Below are 20451 nucleotides of genomic sequence, written 5' to 3'. Positions count from 1 at the left end.
CATTCAATACCTGTTAATACACCACTTATGAATGCTTCAGGATGGAGTTATAATTGTTGACAGAATAATAAGCAATACGCAAAATAATAAGCACTTAAAATGTCCGTTTATTTACTTGCAAGTGCATTATAAAGTGTTAGAAATCACCAGTAATTGGTATAAAAATGTTTATGTATGGAAACCACATAAATGAAAATGATGCTTCTTCATCTTGTGTATTTATATTTAATCATTTCATTAACGATATTTAGGCCATCACTACATGATATTAAGTTGTTTGTGTGTCTTGTGCTTCACTTTATCGCCGTCTTATCTTACATGAAGTTTGTGTTGTGTTTGCATTAACTGCAATTTTATGAGTAATAGGCACATTTTTTAGGTGCAGCTGAGAAACTAAGAACTCTTGACTCTGCATCAAAGCATTATCATTTATTTTCTGAGCTTGGTGACCTCAGACAAATCTGAGCTCTGCCTCACTTGCAGGATATGCATGGAGGCTTGTGCCAGGTGCTGACTATTACATGATAGGTTTTCGCAGATTGGGACAAACTGAATGCAAGGTGCAGCACAAATCTTGCATTTTCAAGTTAGTAAATCTGGCCCTGTGTGGTAAATCACTATGTCTCCAGCTTTGACAAGAGGCTTAATGACAGAAGAAGAAATAGTAAGAAAACTACTAACAGCACAAAACAGTTCCAATATTTAGCACAATAGCACACATAATAGTACATATTTGCAGGTTTGTCAATAAAGAAAAAAACAAAAGCTAACAATATAAGCCAAAAAATAACAACAGCAACTAGCAGTTTTGCCTACGAGTTGCCAAGTGCATTGTGGGAGGTTTGACATGAAAATTACAAGACTAAAGGTGTTCCAGGTGAAAGCTTAGTAGCATAGCACTAAAGCACTGAGGCTGTGCATCAACACACACATACAGACAGACAGACACACACACACAGACACACACACACACACACACACACACACACACACACACAGATCCTTGATCTGTGTGATGATCATGTAATGGGCTATATGCACAGTTACTTCCTGGTTACGGACAAGCCAGCCCAATCACTTCCGGTCGTCTGTCGTCAGGTGAGCTTTCTGTCAGAGCCGTCAAAACCAAAACAATGACTTTCTACACTCGTTGCCTTCAAGACCTACCCCGTGTCACTATCAATGATATACACCGTCTTATTAAGGCCTACTCAACCACGGCATTAAGCAAAAAAGAAAAAGGATTTAAGCTGTAAATAACCAGCTATATTCATGACTATGAAGGTAAGTGTACAACTTACCGTTAACTGATGTTCTGCGAGAGTAGCGTTACATAACAATAACGTTAACGTTTATAATGTAACATCGAACAATATAATATAATCATGTTGAATCACATATTAGCAGTGAAATGTATGTGAGCTCCTGCTCTTTGAGATAAACAGGCTGGCAGTCATAAAAATAGTGTATTAAAGCTATGTTGTTATGCTCGCGTAAGCTAACGTTATGCCGTTACGCTCGCTGATATGTTTCTGTTTCTCAGTTTCTGACAAGAACGAGCCCGGAGAGGTGTCTGTGAGGGCAAGCTGCTTCAGCTCAATGAGGAAAAGCGAGAGACCACACAACTTAAGTGTAGGGAAATGAGAGCAGGTTCAGTGTTGTAAAAAATGCATTTTAGGAATGAATGGTATTTGCTGTATCAAGATATTAGTTCACCCTCACACAGCAAGTGGGCTTAAACACACCAGTGACTAAATTCCAGTAGGTTATGTATTTTAGTTATATAACATACACTAACATACCTGAACATCAAAAACACATAGGTTACTTTATTTTACAGATTGTTCTCAAAGACTCTAAGCCTGTTGAACTGCTGGCATGCCAGTGCTCATGCTCATGGAGATGGGTACAGCAATAGTGATTGTACATGTGAGAGTCTTAGTAAAGGAGGAGTGTAGTAAAGGACTACTGATGCTATCAGCTGTCTCAGTCACGTGACCCTTGCCTTTCACATCCCAGCGGCCCCTCGAGAGACTTCTGATCACAGAGGTTTGCAATCACACGAATACAACATGTCATGTTGCTATTCGGTTTTATGGTCTGTTGAAGCTGCTCACAGTAGAGAAATTGGTTTCCTTGTCTGTTCAATTATGGATTTCTGACTGTATACCTGTGGAACATTGGTGTAAATGAGTCAGAAAAACAATATTGGACTTTGATTCTTACAGCTTTTCTGACAGCTATAAAAAAAAAATGTAATATTACATTCCTGTATTATAGCTGCACTACAAATATCTGAATGAGATGTTTTCTACAATCAAGGCACTTATCCCCTCAAATGAGTAAGGTCATCAATGTCTTGTGTCTCACCCACTTACAAACAATCAAAAATGCTGGCTCTCTAACTTTCAATGTCCACAATTTCCTAAAACAGCATTTACCTTTGTATTCAGGCATCTGCCACACTTAAAGACAGGGGGTTTGGTTGATTGTTTATATATTTTCAGGAAATTTCGAGTCTTGATAGAGACAAGGTGACACCTCGGTCTTGTTTAACACTTCTTCGATTTTTCTGTCAATGACTGCAGCACCCAAGAGGTCAACCAATACATCAACAGTGATATATCTCAGAAAGGAGCTTTTAAAAATGGGCCTATCTGCAAAAGAGTAAAAAAAAAACATGCACTTATCTGTGGACTGGTTTGAAGCACTAAGGATGAGATTCTGCTTAAAATGTTGTGTGTCTATTTGAAGGGTCACAGAAAGCTGACGACAAATTATTAATAATACATTTAAGTTTCACTTGTCTCTGCCCTGTCTCCCTTCCTCCCTCTCTCCAACCTGCACTATCACATTTCGCCAGCTCTGAAACAGTGAAAATGTTTCTGCCAACCGATAAGAGGTCCCAAAGGGGAGGGAAAAAAGAAGGAGTGGAAGAAGAGGGGATAAGTGGAGGAGTAGCTGAGCTGAATATCTATCCGGAGATCAGAGTATGGGGCTAATCTGGGTTAAACGGCTGCTCAGAAAGGCTCAACAGTACTCTGGGGTGAGAAGGGAATATGGCAGGGTGGTGTGTCATCACCCACAGTTTTAGCTTCAGCTTTAGGGGAGTAAGACAAACCAAGATATGACTGGACAACAACAGACATTTTAATTTTAAGCAGTATTTCTCCAGATAACCATGCCCGTCAGCGGAGCATTCGTAACAGCACGCCACCCCTAACGCAGCAGTAGTGAGAGATACAAGATAATCCTTCACTGCCTGAGTGAAAGAAGTGCACTGCAGAGTTATATGCTGATGGTGGCAACCAGGGTCACCGTTAGTTGGGGAAAACCCTGAACTGGAAAGAAGCCCAAGAACATGCCAGGGATTATATTAATTATGTCAGAGGAGCTGTTAAAATGTTGCCAAGTGACCTAAAAGTCATTCCCCTGATTGATAGACTACAGTAGATGTTCTTTTATAGTATGTGTCCAACACCTTGGACTAATGAAACCCTTTGGAACTAATTTTAAAATAATAACATATTTAGATTGCCATCAAGCTAATAGCAATGTTTTTTCCTCTCTACGAAAATCAAAACAAACAACCAGATACTGATAACTCAATGAAAACTGCTCTTTTGCTAAAAGTTAGTGATGTGTCCCCATAGAGTCAGCAGGCTCCAGGGAAGCACAGGTATAGCTTGTCTTGTGTCTTAGTAAGGAGGTTTTTTTCTTTCTATCTATCAGAGCAGTAAATTCAGCATGCAGAGGAAATCAATATGCTACTCCTATTATTAGATGAGTTGGTGTGATTTAGGACAATCTCTTATTGGCTTTCAGCATCTTTAACGGCAGTACAGATGCAGATTACACCCCCTTGCATGCACGCACACCCGCGCACAATCACACAAACACAACAACACTCCGGACAGGACAGCATCGTGTTGTCCAGGCGTAATAAATGAATGTGGATGTCGGTGGGAACATAAAACAAAAGTAATTAAAGGGAGCTGAAGGGCCCCAAAGCTCAGAGCACTTGATTAATGATGTCTTTCAGCACACAGAGCTCAACTAGACCGGTCTAGCCTGACAAAGCAAGAGAGAGAGAGAGAGAGAGAGAGAGAGAGAGAGAGAGAGAGAGAGAGAGAGAGAGAGAGGGAGAGGCAGAGGGAGAGAGAGAGACACTGGGGAAGAGTGAGGCGAATAGGTATGTCATTTACCTGTCCTAAACTAGTGGAATTGTGGGTTAAGATAAATGGATGAAGAGGTTAGGCACGAATGGCCGATAAATAATAAATAAAGTTAAATACAAGAGAGGGGAAATATGGAAACAACTGTAGTTTTCTTGCTTAGATCAATACAAATTATTGGTGGATGTCATATAGCTGACATAAATTTGAGTGAATTCTTTAAAGCTTATAGTGTGTTAAAGGGGTGATTGAGTGATTATATAGGGTATTTTACACTGTTCCTTAAGGTCTCCTAATAGGGTATGTAACATTGGTTGGGCTGAAAATTGCCTGAATGCTATTTTATTAGGCCCTTAACTACCCTGTGAATATGGCTCTATTTGGAACAAGAGCTTTTCTTCCAAATATGGTATGCTCATGAATATTTAGATGAGCTGCGCGCTGATTGGTTTGAGCGAACCCCATAGAAACACAATGGAGACGAGACAGCAGGTCTCATATTTCAGACACTGCAAAGTTACACATTGTTTGTCGGGCTATTTCGTTATTAAATTCACTTCTGAGACTTTTTTAAGCGAGAAATCAACTATATAAAGCTCAAATATGGGCCGTTTTACGAAAATTGATGTCTAATTGCAAATTTGTGTGAGGTAAATCAAATGAGGAGGAGCCGCCGAGTTGACGTCAACTAGACGGCTCATTGAGATTTTCCCGTTTTCAGAGGCAGTTTCAAATTGTGAGATTTGCATAGGAAAGAGGTGTCAATGGGATTTTGAGGTTCTATGTATGTCCTAGTTACCCACTAAACTGTCATTATTCAACTATGACAAGGTAAAATCGGTTTTGCATTCAATCACCCCTTTAATAATTCTGCCCTTGACGAAATAATTGAATATCCTGGGCATTCTTCTTCACATATTTAAAATCAGTGAAGCGCATCCGCTTGTGAAAGTGAGGCTAGACGTTCCTCTTTCCATCCCAATTGCTGAAACATTCAGATAATTCCCTTAGCGCGAGCTTCTGGGCGAACAAAAGAACATCTCTTACCAACACTAAAAGTCACATTCTGTTAGGGAAAGCAGAAATCAAGACTCCACGCGGTAATGATGGAGCGGGAGGACTGCTGACCTCAGCAAGCAATTAGGTACAGACTGCTGGCTGACTGGCATCTTGTCTGGGGGAATTGTGGGATTGTGTGTGTGTGACAAATCATGAGAAAGAAAGACAGCAAAACAGGTTGTGTGCTGGGAAAATAGCTCCCCAGCCCACCCGTAATGCATTTCTCTCTCTCATAATTGGATTTTAAAAATAAATGGAACAGTCCTTTATATGTGGTGTCAGGTTGACTCTAGACACGTTCCACTCCTCTTTTTTTATGGTATCTCTTTCTCGGTTTTCTCTTTTCTCCTTTGTTGCCATCTCTCTTTACACTTTTACTGTTGTATGTCTTCCTTTTTCCGTTTCACTTTCACTTGGCCTCCTAGATACCCACACATGCCCTCTCCTCTTTTATCTTTCATTGCTGCTTCTTTACGCTGGGAGCAAGAACAAGGAAAGCAAAATGTCAATTGCTGCAACCACATACAGGGAGTAGACAGAGATGCCAATTTATTGGACCAGGGAAGATGAGTGGAACAGAGGGGGTGGCTGCAAGCTGTTTTTAAGGGGCTGGAGACGACAGGGCTCAAGCTGGACTTTCAATCTTATGTGTTTTTGAGACAACATGGAAGATAATACGAGCTTGTGTTGCTGTGCTCTGCAGGGTTGTGCAGCTGGAGTTTTTTTTTCAAACACTTCTTGGGTATTACTTTACTGTTTTATTGCTTTAATCTCATGACTGTCATGGCCTAGTTTCCAAGTTGTTCCGTCTTTGTAGCAATGCCAAAAGCCATTAAGCACACTTTTGTAACAGCACAAAAAAGCCTCTAATCTTTTTACCATCTCACTAATATTTCTTCTTTTTCATAAGGCCAATGTCTCCTGTTTTTTTTCCTATCTTCCTGTCTCTTCTTCTTCTGTGTTTAATGGCCACCCTGCTGCTGACAGTGAACCTGAGTGCATTAAAACAGCTATAATAAGCTGTAGAAACACGGTTTGATTGGAAATCGGTCAACGCACAAACTGATGTACATGTGTCCCAATGTGCATGCATGTTGAGTTGTCATTTTCTCATATGCCTCCAATCTACTACTTGTGATATTTATATTATTCTTGCTGTAAAGAGTAATGGTGCATGACAGGTAGTGCAGTGCAAGGTTGTGTGTGTGCGTTGTGAAGTTGTTTCAATACATCACAACATGCAAAATCATGTGTTTGACATATTGTGCATTTGGAGGTCTTTAACTGGATGAGAATGAGTGGTTAGAGGGAGGCAGTATATGTATGCGTGTGTATGTGTGTGTGTGTGTGTGTGTGTGTGTGTGTGTGTGTGTGTGTGTGTGTGTGTGTGTGTGTGTGCGTGCAGGAGTGTGTATCTGACAGACAGAATGTGTGAATTTAACAAGCTGAATGAGTTACAGTCAGACATCTGGACAGAGACATGGACATCTTATTACCAGCAATAATAAATCGATAAACACAGCCAATAAACGTACCTGCTGGCCAGGAAAATTGCTGACACACACACATACAGTGAGACCATAGAGATACCTGGAGATACTTGAATCCACAAGCACGCACGCATGCACGCACGCACGCATGCACGCACGCACGCACCAGTTTACTAACCTGATGCACCAGATGGTTTGTTCCACAGAACCATCTGAGAAAATGTCATTGGATACTGTTTGGAAAAGGGCAGGCACGTTCAAAAAATACCTGGCAGTATGAACTATCTGTCTCTCATGTCTGTTGTTTTAAATGACCAGTCACACAAACACACACATGCACGCACGCACACACACGCACACACACACACACACACACACACACACACACACACACACACACACACACACACACACACACACACACACAACCACTAACTTGTGTTTCTTGAGTGAGAGCCCCATGTGTTGCTTCATCTGCTGCATGCCATGGTAGTCAGTGTAGATGAGGTCAAAGGGAAGTGGGCCAGTCAGTGGGCAACTGCCTCTGCCTGGGGGCACACCGAGGAACCTGCAACACACAAAACAGAGTTTAGACAAGTGGAGAAACATAACCGACAGAGAAGAGAGAAGATACACTGCAAAAATACTGTGAGCACATGGACTGCATTTCAGAGCATCCAATCATTCATTGTTGACTTGGACAAAAATATTTTGGTTTTGTTAAGTAACGGTAAAGAGAAGGTGAACATACAGTACAGCAGTGTTCAGAGTCAAATGCATTCATGGACGACTGAAATGTGGGTTTCACCTTTTTTTTTTTCTTTTTTTTTTTTTTTTAAATAAAACAAAGCTTTGGATTTACTTCTGCATTTATTCTTACCTCCTTTTCTGGGATATTGATATGCAGTAGAAAACCTACTAGTGGAAGGAGAGGACTTTTATTTTAGTTTAATTCATCCATTTATTGTGAAAATATGTATATAGCCCTCTACTATTGTCTCTTGCGAGGTGGCAAGTTTTCTATTGCTTGTTTACATAATTGTGGAAGTGACACGAGTCAACTTTTACCAGTGTATTATATCATCACTGGTCATCTGTCAGCCCCAACTCTAATAATAGAGAGTCACGTTCAGCCACATACAGCAGCTAATTAGCAAGAGTCCACATTATCATTAATGAATCAGTAATCGGGTATAGGCCATCTTAACAGTATATTTCATTTAGATGTGGTGACTTTTTCTTTATTAAAATATGGACCTCAGATGTGATACTGTAAGGGTTTGTAGAGTAGAGATATATTCTCATTGCACTGCATTTTTTATGGACTATAATAGCTTAATAATGTTCTCAATTATCACCCTTTTCTGAAAAATATGTAGTGGGCTAGTTTCCATCTTGCTTACTTTTGTACCGTTGTGTAAAACATTTTAAAATACAGTGATGTAAAGCAGCATTTGGTGTGCATTCAGCCTTCACTACAGTGACGTTCTCTCTGCACCCCTTAACTTCTATGCCTTCTGTCATCTGAATGCATTTTAATCTTCCCATATGGTTTGTAGGTTAATTTGCTCAGCTGGCTCTAAGTTTGATGCTTATAACATAAGAATATAATAAGACACCTAAGGCACATAATTTTGTGCATTGTGTTCAACCATGCTAGCGGTGTGGCTCCAAATAATACTAGTCTGTTGGTCAGTCCACCACTTAGGAAACAAAAATCTGGAAATCTGGAAAACAGGGAATGCTGAATTACAGATCTCCATCAGAAGAAGAACTGAGTGGTTAGCATGAGCAGTTGAATCGGCAAAGAAGACCAGCTACAGAGACTAAACTTCACCAGCAGAAAATCCTGTTTGACTGACAGTTGATCTCTGAGAGGTTTTCTCGAAAGAATTGTACCAGAGGTAACCATTTTCAGAATGCATGCACCTTTAAGAAACCAAAGGAGCTGTCGCCCTGGAGCTGTTAAGCTCAACCTGCTGAGCTACACACCAACACAAGTGAGAGAAATAGACTGTGAAGATGGCAGCATCCATAGCCAGAGCTGGAGCACAGCAACACAATAAACTGTTGTAGTCAGGCTTGTGGAAACTCCTTGCAATGTGCACCAGCATTATAAAGACCACCAGCATGCCCTTCACAAATCTGGGTGACTGCATTAGAAAGTAAACCAACAAGATGATGGGAAATAATCAAATTCCAAACACTGTTTACATCTCGCCTTGTTTTTGCGAGGTTTAAAATCTAATTCCCTGGAGTGAAGGAAAAAACACAAAAATAGTGTTTTGATTGAAAGTTGAATTAAAGTGTGTTTGTTGATCAGATAGTATCTTATGGGTTATGCAATCAAAGTCAAGCTAGGGTGTACAAGGGAAGCCTTTGGCAAAATATAATTCAAACAAACAGGATGAACAGAGCTGAATGCGTAATGGCCAGGCTGAATTGAACCTTACAGCATCAACATCAGTGACAACAACAAATGGTAAATGTATGGAGGGAGAGAGAGAGCAAGTAGAGAGAGATAACCTGAGGTGTTGAGGTTGTGTGTGTGTGTGTGTGTGTGTGTGTGTGTGTGTGTGTGTGTCAGATGCCTAACTGTAAGTGCTTGTGTTTGTATGATGTATACTTGCTGTGTTGTGAGATCCAAATGTCTGCCTGTCTGTCTATTGATATATACACTCCTACCACTTGTGATTACAACAAGACCTTGAGAGAGAGAGAGAGAGAGAGAGAGAGAGAGAGAGAGAGACACACACACACACACACACACACACACACACACACACACACACACACACACACACACACACACACAGGGAAGAGATGTTATATATATATTATAATATTATAAGTGTTAGATGTACTGTGTCCAGTTTCACATCCTTGTTTGACTCAGTTTCAACTTATTGATCGACTGAGGGCCTCTCTGTTACCGTGCTGACAGACCTGCTATTGGATATCTGACCTGTGAGTGGTCTGCTAGCTCTTACTTAGCTATTATTTCTGTGACAGATAAGCCCAGAGGCTAATGGAGACTGCAATGCAATTTGTACCCCCAGTGAGTTTCATCCTGCTATGCTAGGTTTACAGTGGAGTCTTTTTGGCTGCACTTCTTGTCCAAAGAATCATTTGATAGTGTTGCGAGGCAGCACTTACATGAGGTCTGCTGGCAGCTGCTAACCACCACAGGACAGCAGCAAAAACACACGGATAAAAGAGTTGTTTGATGTAGTGGACTGAAGTGAAAAATTAAAAATGTGGTATTACTGCACTGTAACAAATTACTGTAAAAATACGGGATTTTTCTTACAGTAATTCACCATTTCTACAGTGGAATACTGTAAATGTTGAGGCATTTGACGAACAAAATATTAACAGCAAGCTGCTGTACAATTGTACGGTATACTACTGAAGAGAGTAATTGAAAAAATATAATATTACACCAGAGATTTAATACAAAGAAGTACAAAAAATAAGAAGAAGAGAAAGAGAGAAATGAAAGAAATTTTGCCCTGATTGTGAGTGACTCTGCCTGGCCAGCACAGAGGTTGATGGCGCGCATCACCTACTTGGCTCACATACTACACATCGCACATCCTCCGCCATCCTGCTCCTAAAGGTAATTTAACAAGGTAATTGTGTTCTTATCAAATTCAGCTGTCATTGTGGGTTGAATTTGCATTGTATTAACTGGTTGTTTTTTTTGCAAGCATGCACCCTAGTAGGCAAGTTATCGTTAGCTAGTAGGCTAGCTAAACCGTGTTACCAGTGTCGTACCAGTTATTTAATTTGCTTTTATGTCTTCCTTGTTGTGACTAATTGGGATGCATTGGTACGTTTGGTTGATATATGGCATTATCATTTGATGTCAGAACATTATTTTTATTATATTTATTTTAGATGCAAATACTGTTCTAAAATAATTTAAGGATAGCATTGTTGTTGGTATTTTATATTTGTAGTTTAGTAAGACCAAAGTCCTAAAAATCGCAAAGTAATCCATTGCTTCAAAAATACTAATGTCTCCTAATGGTTCGAAATGAACAATGAATGAATGAACAACTCAAGTACTGTCATAATGTTAACAACTCGTCTATTGTAATCATATTTAGTTGCTCATTATTATAAAATAACTTCTACAAGTTATATAATTTTCTCATGATTATAAGACACAGAGGTCATTTTCATGAGAAAACATCGTTGAATGTTTATTTAGTGAATATGATGTGGTTCTTAAGTGCAAATAATCATAAACCACCACACCTGATATCTTACATACTTTCTCTGTTATTACATTTTAAGCACTTCCTTGGAATCAACCCCGAGAGTTGAACAAAGGCAACCCAGGGGAAGGTGGTGTCAAAGAGGACGGGAGGCTGGTCCATAAAAAGGCAGCTAGTGTGATTCCCCATGTGGCAACCCTCATCAAAAACTTGTTGGACTTTGAGTGGGGATTCATGTAGTCATCAACCCATTACCACACAAGATGTTCATGTTCTTCAATTAAGTTCTGTTCAGTCAAATTGTGCAGTTCCAGGTTAGTTGTTGATTTGTTGTTCTATTAAATGAAATGTTTTATCTGAATGTGTTTTTTTTTAACGAATGCATTTTCATATGGCAATATAAGCCTGAGTACTGTTTTAATGGATTTTACCCAAATGTCATTATCTTTATATGTATGAGTTGTGTTTGATTATTCATTGGCTTGAAAAAAAGCCTAATACAGCAAAGGACATTTATTAGAGTCATTTTTATATTAAGCATTTTTCAGAGGGTTTTCATTTTGAAACGTACACATTTTAAATCATAAGCTTTAGCCGTGTTATACTGTGAAGATCACATTCAATAGTACTTTTAAAATGCATTTTACAGTAATAAGTTTATAATGGACATAGGAACACTAAAATAACAGTATAATGGCAAACAAACAGATGACATCATCTTACTGTAAAGCTTTCTATTTATACAGCATAGTACCATAAAAAAACTTTACAGTAATAAATTGTCATTATAATTTACAGTAGGTACACTGTAAAATTACAGTAAAGAGCAGGTAAATGTAGCTGCCAGCTCTTTACTGTAATTTTACGGGGACATTTGTTACAGTGTGTAAACCAACAACTGCAGTGTGTGGTTTCTACACATGAGGGTACGAGGTGTTTTTGTCTGGTGTACTAAGATGAATGACTACTGTAACTGGTAGCAATGTGACAAAATAATCTTAACTCAAGGTCCAGTTACTAGCTTTTTCTGGAGTTCTGAACTGCATTTCTTCATGTACACCACTGACAAGACTTGAAGAGATGTGCATGGTTGAAATCTAGTAAATGGATGTTTAGGCTATTGTTTAAACTTTCCACAGAAGACAAAACTAAAAATCATGTGGGTGCTTCATGAAACATAACTGTAAAGAATTAATTAAATGTGACTAAGGCTGACAGCATACAGGGATGTGAATACAACTTAGCATCTAAGAAATCTAAAAATACATGACTGAAATTCATTCAAAATCTTTTTCAGGCTAGAATTAGACTGTGTTCTAACTTTTCATCAAGTAAAATTGAATATTTAACTAAAACAATGTATTTTGTCAAAAGACTATAACTTATCAAACATGTGCAAAAAATACTGTTAGTTTAACTTAGTTTAACAACATTTTTTAAGGAGGATAGGTTCACATTTTTTATAAGTATGTCTTCAAAAAATACTCATTCTATATGAGTATTTTTATATCATGTCCATATATATATTGCAACTGTTTTTGGTCTCTGTAATTGTTCCTCCTGTCCATACTGGCTGTGACAAGATCCCTTTCTAATGGGATCACAATGTAAGTGATGGGGGACAAAATCCACAGCCCTTGTTGAAAAACTGTGAAACTATCCTTTACGTTTATTTACAAAAAACTCTTATATTTTCCACCCACAGCGGGCACTGTAATCACAACTGTAATGTTGCCTGCCTACAGCATTTTAGAGGCTACCAAACTCCTTACTGTAAATCGAGAAAGAGGGAAGCTACACTGATGTCCCAACACAAAACACAGAGTTACTGCATTTCGAATCTAAATGAACTCATTTTTTATAAAGCTTTGGAGAAAACACATCAACAGGTGCTTACAAGGCCTCACCATGAGGGCTTTCTTGCTTGACATAATAATTATACCTAAAAGATCTACGTGCTAAACTGTTCTCTTAAAATGAAAGCTGAAGATCAGAAATGAACTCTCTCTCTGATGTGAAAATGAAGAGAGGGCAACACTGGAGATTGGAGTAGGAGAGGAAGAAAAGGTTTAAGGGGATGATAAGGAGGGAGAAAATTAAGTATACATGTCTTTGGATGAAGCCTGGGAGTGTTCCTGTGACCATGTTTTCATCCAAGGTTTGACAATGAGCATACTGTATACTTAATAACCCTCCCAGTGTAGCCTTTCCAGATTGTCGTACTCTTTGTCCTCCTAGATTGCATATGCTCATTTTTTCTTCCATAATAGAACACCTACAGCCACAGTTCCTCACTCCTCCCATCCTGTGAAAACCTCATGACTTTGGACTCGAAGGTTGGGAAGTGTGACGATGAGAAAAGGCTCAGAGCAGCCTCGGCCACACACTGTAGCTTCCCCTGTCGGTACTTTCAAAATGAGGATAAAACTATGGACATGCTTTGTTTTTTATTGTATCAAGGTATTCAATGAAAGCGGTTTCATTGTAGTTGTGATTTAACAGAAATTTGTTTACTTTGATGTTTTCTGCTGCTGCAGTCTTTAAGTTTGTCTTTATACATTTTGCAAAATGGAGATACTGAATCAAAAGGAATAACACAAATTAGCATACAAGGGGTGATAATGTCATTCTAACAGAATGAGCTCAAACTGCTTGTTTCAATTAAATAAAGAAATACTCTTAAAACCCAGAAAATAAGCTGTGCTTTAGGGATGTGGAGTTAAGGTGTTAATCAGTGCTTGCATTTATGTCAATGCATCGACATATTGGCACTATTGACAACATTACACACATTGTCAGTTTATCAACGCCTCAAGACTGAAAAATATCCAATAAGGACGACACGTTGAGTCGGAATTAATTTGCATATTAAATAAATTCAAATATACTCTCATCAACACCCAATCAAGCACATACGTGTTCCATCTTAAGCAGAAAAAAAGCTAGAATTCATGATGATAGCTACACCTTCTGTGGTTATTCATTGCGGAAAGCCAGCAATAACACAATATGTACAATCCATTTTCATTACGCAGCGCTGCAGCTCAGTCAGGCCTTTTGTTTGCCTGCAGATGTCACTCCGTGTGTCTGTCTGTCATAACAGAGAGGAGGGGGACAATGATGCCAGTAAGAAAGGACTTGGATAATTCCATAATGCTAACTGGGATTCAAAACAATAAAAAGAGAGACAGACAGTAAAGAAAGAAAGAAAAAACACAGACCTTAATGTACCAACAGCTGAGAAAACAGTAGCACGACAGAATACAAGCAGCTCCTTGACATTTCATTTTCTATCAGCAGCACGTTTCTCTCATTCTTTTCCTCTAATCCCTCTCTTTTGGTAGCTATTCAACCATAGCATATCGGCCAAGAGTGAAAATGAGTTGTTTATTCTTGAAATAGTCTAATTTTTCTCTCTCTTTTGTTAAGGAACGCTGAAGGACAAATTGGCTGATAAAACTACATTGAATACCTGACCTCTGTATGGTTTATTTTTTTTACAAAGCCTAACTGAACCAGCTGTGCATTGAATTCAACCTATGATAGATGTTGGTACATTAACAACGCCCTGCTCACACCTTGTACAGGACAATTCAATGGCATGCAACTAAATTTGGATGTACTGCTAATTGGACACACTGGCCCTCATTTACGAAACGAACATACGACAGAAAACAAGTGTAAAACCGGCGTACGGTCATTTCCACGCACAGCTCGGCATTTATCAATATGGACGTGAGTGGAGGCTACGATCAAATCTCTTTAGAAGACCTTAATGCGCCGGTACAACAGTGCACACGTACGCACATGGGCCGTGGTGGAGCACTCCATCGGATTGATTAAGGGCAGATGGCTCTGTTTTGCATCAGCGGCAGGGACCCTATACACGCCAGAAAAAGTCTGCAACATTGTTTTAGCCTGTGGGGTTCTCCACAACATTGCGCAGGAAAACAGGGTGCCATAAATGTAGTGATGGAGCCAGATGACCCGATGCCAGCTCACAGTTGCCTGGCTCTGACTCATGAAAAAAAAAGTAAAACAAGTAAAACTAGAACTGCAAGCAGTTATGACGGGGCCCAAGCCACCCACGCCAGTTGCCCCCGAGCGCGCGTAAGCGGAACCCGAAGCCGGGCGGCGGGGAGGCAAACGTCGCGAAATATCGAGAGGCGCGACGCCTGCGGTACGTCGCCGTTGGAAACGTAGCGGTCAACAGTTCACCTCCACGCTTATACGGACTACCTTTAAGTATTCTCTACAATAAACAAACTTCTTAACCCCCCTGACCGCAGGGTACAGCAGAGAGAAATGAGAGTGACCGAGAGGGTGGAGGGGGGAGGCAGGTGTGGTGGTTGAAGGAGCAGGGGAGGTGGTCAAGTTGTTGCAAATGGCGTCATAGGCGCCGATTTATGTTTTCCTCCGTGGGTGCTTCGTGGGAAATTAAGCATCAATGCCACCTACATAACCAATCAAACTATGACAGATGCTCCACTTAGCACCAACTGCAATGTTTAATTGCACGGTATCGCCGCCTATGAATGGTGTAGATTTTGGATTGAAAAAGTGAGAAAAAAGAGTTGCATTTGTCCACTGTGAAGGTAGTAGAAACTTTGTCAGGTGGGTTAAGAAGTTTGTTTATTGTAAAAAACCAAAGGAGCACACAAAAGTAAAAACCAAAACCTAACGGTAAGAGGCAAACATCAGTAAATATTGACAAGTGTGAGCTGCAAGGTCTGTGGTACATTTCCATTGCAAATATCCCATTAACATTGAGTAAAAGGGCCAAAACTCGTCTACGTTGATTATTGCGTCCCCTAATGGCCAATCTTCGCCAAATTTGGTACAGAGCCTCAGAGCGGCATGCCAAACCAGCACCAGAAGTTTCGTGGTGATTGCTTTTACCGTGACAGAGATATCGCATATGCAAATTTCCCATTTAAATGCATTGAGTTATTGGCCAAAACAAATAAACGTTGCTTATAGCGCCCCCTAAAGGCCGATCTTTGCCAAATTTGGTACAGAGCATGATAGTGGCATGATGAACAATGATTCCGAGTTCCTTGCTGATAACATTTAATTTGGCCGAGATATGATATGATATGTTTGTGCTAGCTAGCTATGAAAATGTGTTTGGTCGTCAAATGCGCATACTTTAACGTAGCAAAATTTCTTGAGTAACTTTTGGTCAAGTCCATCTGGAGATGCTACCTACCAGGTTTCGAGCTGATCCGTCGCACGGCCTAGGACGAGTTTGAAAAAGTTGGTTTTGCGCATTGTGCGATATTGCGAAAAAGATTTTAAGCAAAAATGGGCGTGGCCTATATCATGTGATTCAGCTTGATTCAACGAACACGTGGATGTATGGGTTTCTAATGTGGGATGTGTAATGTGGGAGTTAAAGGCAAAAAACCATTATAGTGCCACCTAGTGGTCCACATGTGTAATTTTTGGTAGGTGTGGTCCATGACCCATTGTCTATCTACCCTGTAAATTTAAAGTTGTTCACATTAGTGTAAGTGGTGAATCTAGACTTGGGTCCCATTGGCCACGCCCACTTTGACCCCTCAGTACGCAACTCTAGACATGGCCTCAGGAGTGTCCCTAGATGGTACCCATCAAATTTTGTAAAAATCAAATGAGCCGTTCATGAGATATAAACTTTTTGTACTTGTAGCGCCCCCTAGTGACCAATTTTCGTAAAACGCGTGGGGGACCTCCAGAGGGTCATGTCAAACAAGAATCTAAAGTTTGGCGTTGATAGCATGTATTTTGGCTGAGATATGGCAAAGTCGGTGTTTTCATAGTTAGCTACACAAATTTGTTTGTGCGTAATATGCGCAATTTTTATCCTATAAAAATTCTTTTCATTAACTTTTTGTCAGGTCGGTCTGGAGATGCTACGGTCCAAGTTTCGTGCAGATCGGTCGCACGGTCTAGGAGGAGTTCGAAAAAGTAGGTTTTTGATAAATCGCGATTTTTCACGCATAAAAGTCTAGGCGGAAATGGGCGTGGCCTATATCACGTGATTCAGTTGGATCCAGGGAACACGTGGATATATGGTTTTTAAATGTGAGGTGTACGGTGTGGGAGTTATAGGGCCAAACGTGTTTTTTCTGCTATAGCGCCACCTAGTGGTGGAAGTGGGTCAATTTTTGCGCCTGAGGTCCTTGCGGAGTTTCGGACCAGTCCTGAAAACAGCAACCCCCCACCATGTACGGTTTAGGCTGTAGTCGGAGTTTTAGGCGGAGAAGAATAATAATGAAGAGGAAAAATCAGTAGAAAAACAATAGGGTTCTACAGCCCTGCTGTATGAACGGCATAGCTTTGCTATTGCCCGTTCTTACAGACTCGGGCTTGGACCCCTAATAAAAGACACTGCATAAACTCTGTTTATTTAAATATACACCTACATGTAGGCCTAAGAGATTGCAATATAAGCCTGTATATTACTATTAGGACTATAGCATACATATGTCTATGTCAAGGATGTATAAATTAAATAAACTTCAGCTGGAGTCCGACTTATTACGGCAACAATGTTGACTGCATCAGTGATCTCTTTCCATTCCCCATTCTTTCTACAGCCTTTAATACCAGTTTTCAGGCTGCCAAATAGTACACACATTAGTGCAAATGAACCTGAGATATCAGGGTTTCAATCTCCACCTCTGAAAAGTGCCGCTTCTTAGCCGGATTACGTCTCGCTATGTCGTAAATTGTAGGGGCGAGGCCTCAAAACCCAGAATACATTGGGGCGTGATATTTAAATTACGATTGTTTCCAGCTGCTGCATTTATCAATGTACGACCATTCTTACGCTGTGATTGGTGTGATACAAACGTTTCATGAATCACACGTGAAGTCATAAGATGATTTCTGCGCTCATATCTGCGCTGGTTTCTACGTTAGGTTGATAAATGAGGGCCATTGTCCCTGTGTTACAGACAATGTCAGACTTGTTACAAACAATCAAAGAAAACAAGTGTTGAAACAGACTTTAAAATGAATTGAAGATCATTTTCAAAATGATCATCATATGTTAATATTCAGCCTTCCAAAGCCGTAGTTTTATATTCAGTCCTCAATAATCTTTCAGATTTTGAACATTGAAGTATGAAGTCAAAACTAGAGTTACAATTTGCAAATTGCAATTTGTATTACTGGCACTGTTTACAGTAAGTACAGTTAACCTAAGTACAAATTTGAGGTTTGTACTTAGTTAGTATTTCCATTTTATGCTACTTTATACTTTTACTCCACTACACCTCAGGAGGGATATATTACGTTTTACTCCTCTAAATTTGTCTGACAGCTGTTACTTTTGAGATTTCAATTTCTCATCTCCTTCCTATCCAGGGAAAACTTGTATCTCCAAATGTGGTGTTCTTGAATTTTAAATTTTTCTGATAAACTGAAGGATTAAAATTAGCACAACCTTAAACAACTACAGCAGTAAAATGAAACATACACACAGATGCAGCAGTAACATTAATTAATTAACTGACAGGGAGCATTTCCTGCATAATGGGAACTGCTTTTACTTTCGATACTTTAAGTAAATTTTGCTTATAATACTTACTTTTACTTTTAAGATTTTGAATGCAGGACCTTTACTTATAGTGGAGTACATTCAAAGTGTGTTATTGCTACTTTAACTTAAGTAAAGGTTCGGAATACTTATTCTACCCTTGCTTGCTGCATCTGTTTCCTACATACAGATGTTGGCACAACTGTAAAGGAATTTAAAATATTAAAAAAATATTGAAGGAATTAAATATTTTAAATGTTTACTGTAATTGAAAAACTCAATACTGGGAAAAAAAACAACTAATACAAAGCCAGTTAAAAAATCACAGCATTAAACCCAGTATAAAATCAAGTATCATCAGTATATATATATATATATATATATATATATCAGTATATAATTTAAAAATCCAGTTAGATTTGTGGCTCAACCTTTGAGACACATTGAATAGAGTCATACAGCAAATACTGTAGTGTGTATCAACATTAAACGGATCAACTCCTTACTGTAGATGTATGAATGCTGACACGCAGAATAGACCCTATTCAGAGGTTCAAAATAGACATCAGTAAAACACACACTGACACACACACTTAGGATGGCAGCTATCCCAGACACAATTCAAGTGCCATGCAGGGCCACACAGGAGTCCCAATTACCCAAGGTTCTCCTGTCTCTTGGCTGGCATCTAGTCAACAAGCCCTTGGAATGAACACACACAGGCAATGAAATGCCATGGAGTGAAAAAAATACATGGGTGAGGGAGGGCAGGGGAGCAGCCCACCAATTAATATTTCCTTTGAAATATCTATTCAATATTGAGAGGGTTCAGAATCTATAAAGCCTGTTTAAACAAACCACGTCATATTGTACATGTTATGGGCCAGTGCTCCTGAAACCCTTTCAGAAGGGCAATGTCCACTGCTGACCAAACAAAAACTGGCCAAATTGGAAAGACAAATACATATGGAGGAAGTTTACAGCTGTGATGCTCAGCCTGTGGATGATCATAGTGCATTATCTTTAACTAAATTGTGTCGTCCAAATTAAGAATTAAAAGAATATATTTTAAACTACAAAACCAACCTGATCTCACAGAATTCCGTGAAATGAACACGACCCCTTAACTCAAAATCTGTGGCAGTTTCACGGAATTGCAAAAAATTCCGTGATGGGCCCACGGAAGAATTCCGTTAAATAAACACGGCCCCTTAAGTTAAGAAAAAGGTCATGGGTGGGCTTACGGCTCCGTGACACGTGGGAAGAACGGGACGGAAAAGAAGTGACTTTAGGAAACTTGACATGCGGGACACAAACCCCGGTCTCCTGGGTGAGAGTCCTGTGTTTGACCCATCCACCACCCCAACCAACCTCCTTATGCGGAATTTCGGCCTTACATAGTACTCGCTGCCGTAGTCGCTCTTAATGCTACGTCATCTTCTCTTCTTACATTGGCACCGTTTTCCGTGGTGGCCACACGGATTTTTCACACAGTCCGTGCCACCACTATGTAATGCGCTGTTAACAATTTGTGATCATTTCACGGAATTCTGTGAAACCAGGCTGTACAAAACATATTGTCTGAAATGTGGCATTGAATGCTTTTGAGAATTCTATTTGGGATTTTTTCATATTTTGACATCTTGTGATATACAGTAGACTGATATAAGAAAATATTCCTATTAGTATCATAATATTACAGTCATTTCAACCATATGAAACAGCCCAAATGTTCACTGTAAAACAGGATGCAGTATATTAAATCCTGTGTTCACATGTACTTTATATTTGACATTCCTTCCTTCTCCGTCTTATGTAAATTTTCTCAGATAAAAAAAAAAAAAGATTTTAAAAATTGAACTCTTTGCTCATTCAGTATATGAACAATCAATAGTGTATCAGTGAAATGCTGTACAGTATGTGTTTGCAATTGTTGTGTGTGTTTGTGTGCATGTGTTAGTTATGTGTTCCTGTGCATG

The 20451-nt window shown here is 39.5% G+C and overlaps 1 protein-coding gene across 3 annotated transcripts in view; it reads right to left on the bottom strand.

Annotated features, from left to right (window-relative positions):
- LOC116042850 (alpha-1,6-mannosylglycoprotein 6-beta-N-acetylglucosaminyltransferase B-like) overlaps positions 1 to 20451 on the bottom strand; it is a 128217-nt gene that overhangs the window by 15042 nt on the left and 92724 nt on the right. For all 3 annotated transcript variants that reach the window (XM_031289255.2, XM_031289256.2, XM_036000762.1), the window contains one exon: positions 7161 to 7292. In XM_031289255.2, coding sequence (XP_031145115.1) covers positions 7161 to 7292 — 132 coding nt within the window. The remainder of the gene's footprint in view (positions 1 to 7160; positions 7293 to 20451) is intronic.

The sequence above is a fragment of the Sander lucioperca genome, chromosome 4 (assembly GCF_008315115.2).
Source record: "Sander lucioperca isolate FBNREF2018 chromosome 4, SLUC_FBN_1.2, whole genome shotgun sequence".
In the NCBI taxonomy this organism is placed as follows: domain Eukaryota; kingdom Metazoa; phylum Chordata; class Actinopteri; order Perciformes; family Percidae; genus Sander; species Sander lucioperca.
The sequence above is the reverse complement of the archived record's forward strand: the minus strand, read 5'-3'. Positions and strand labels throughout refer to the sequence as shown.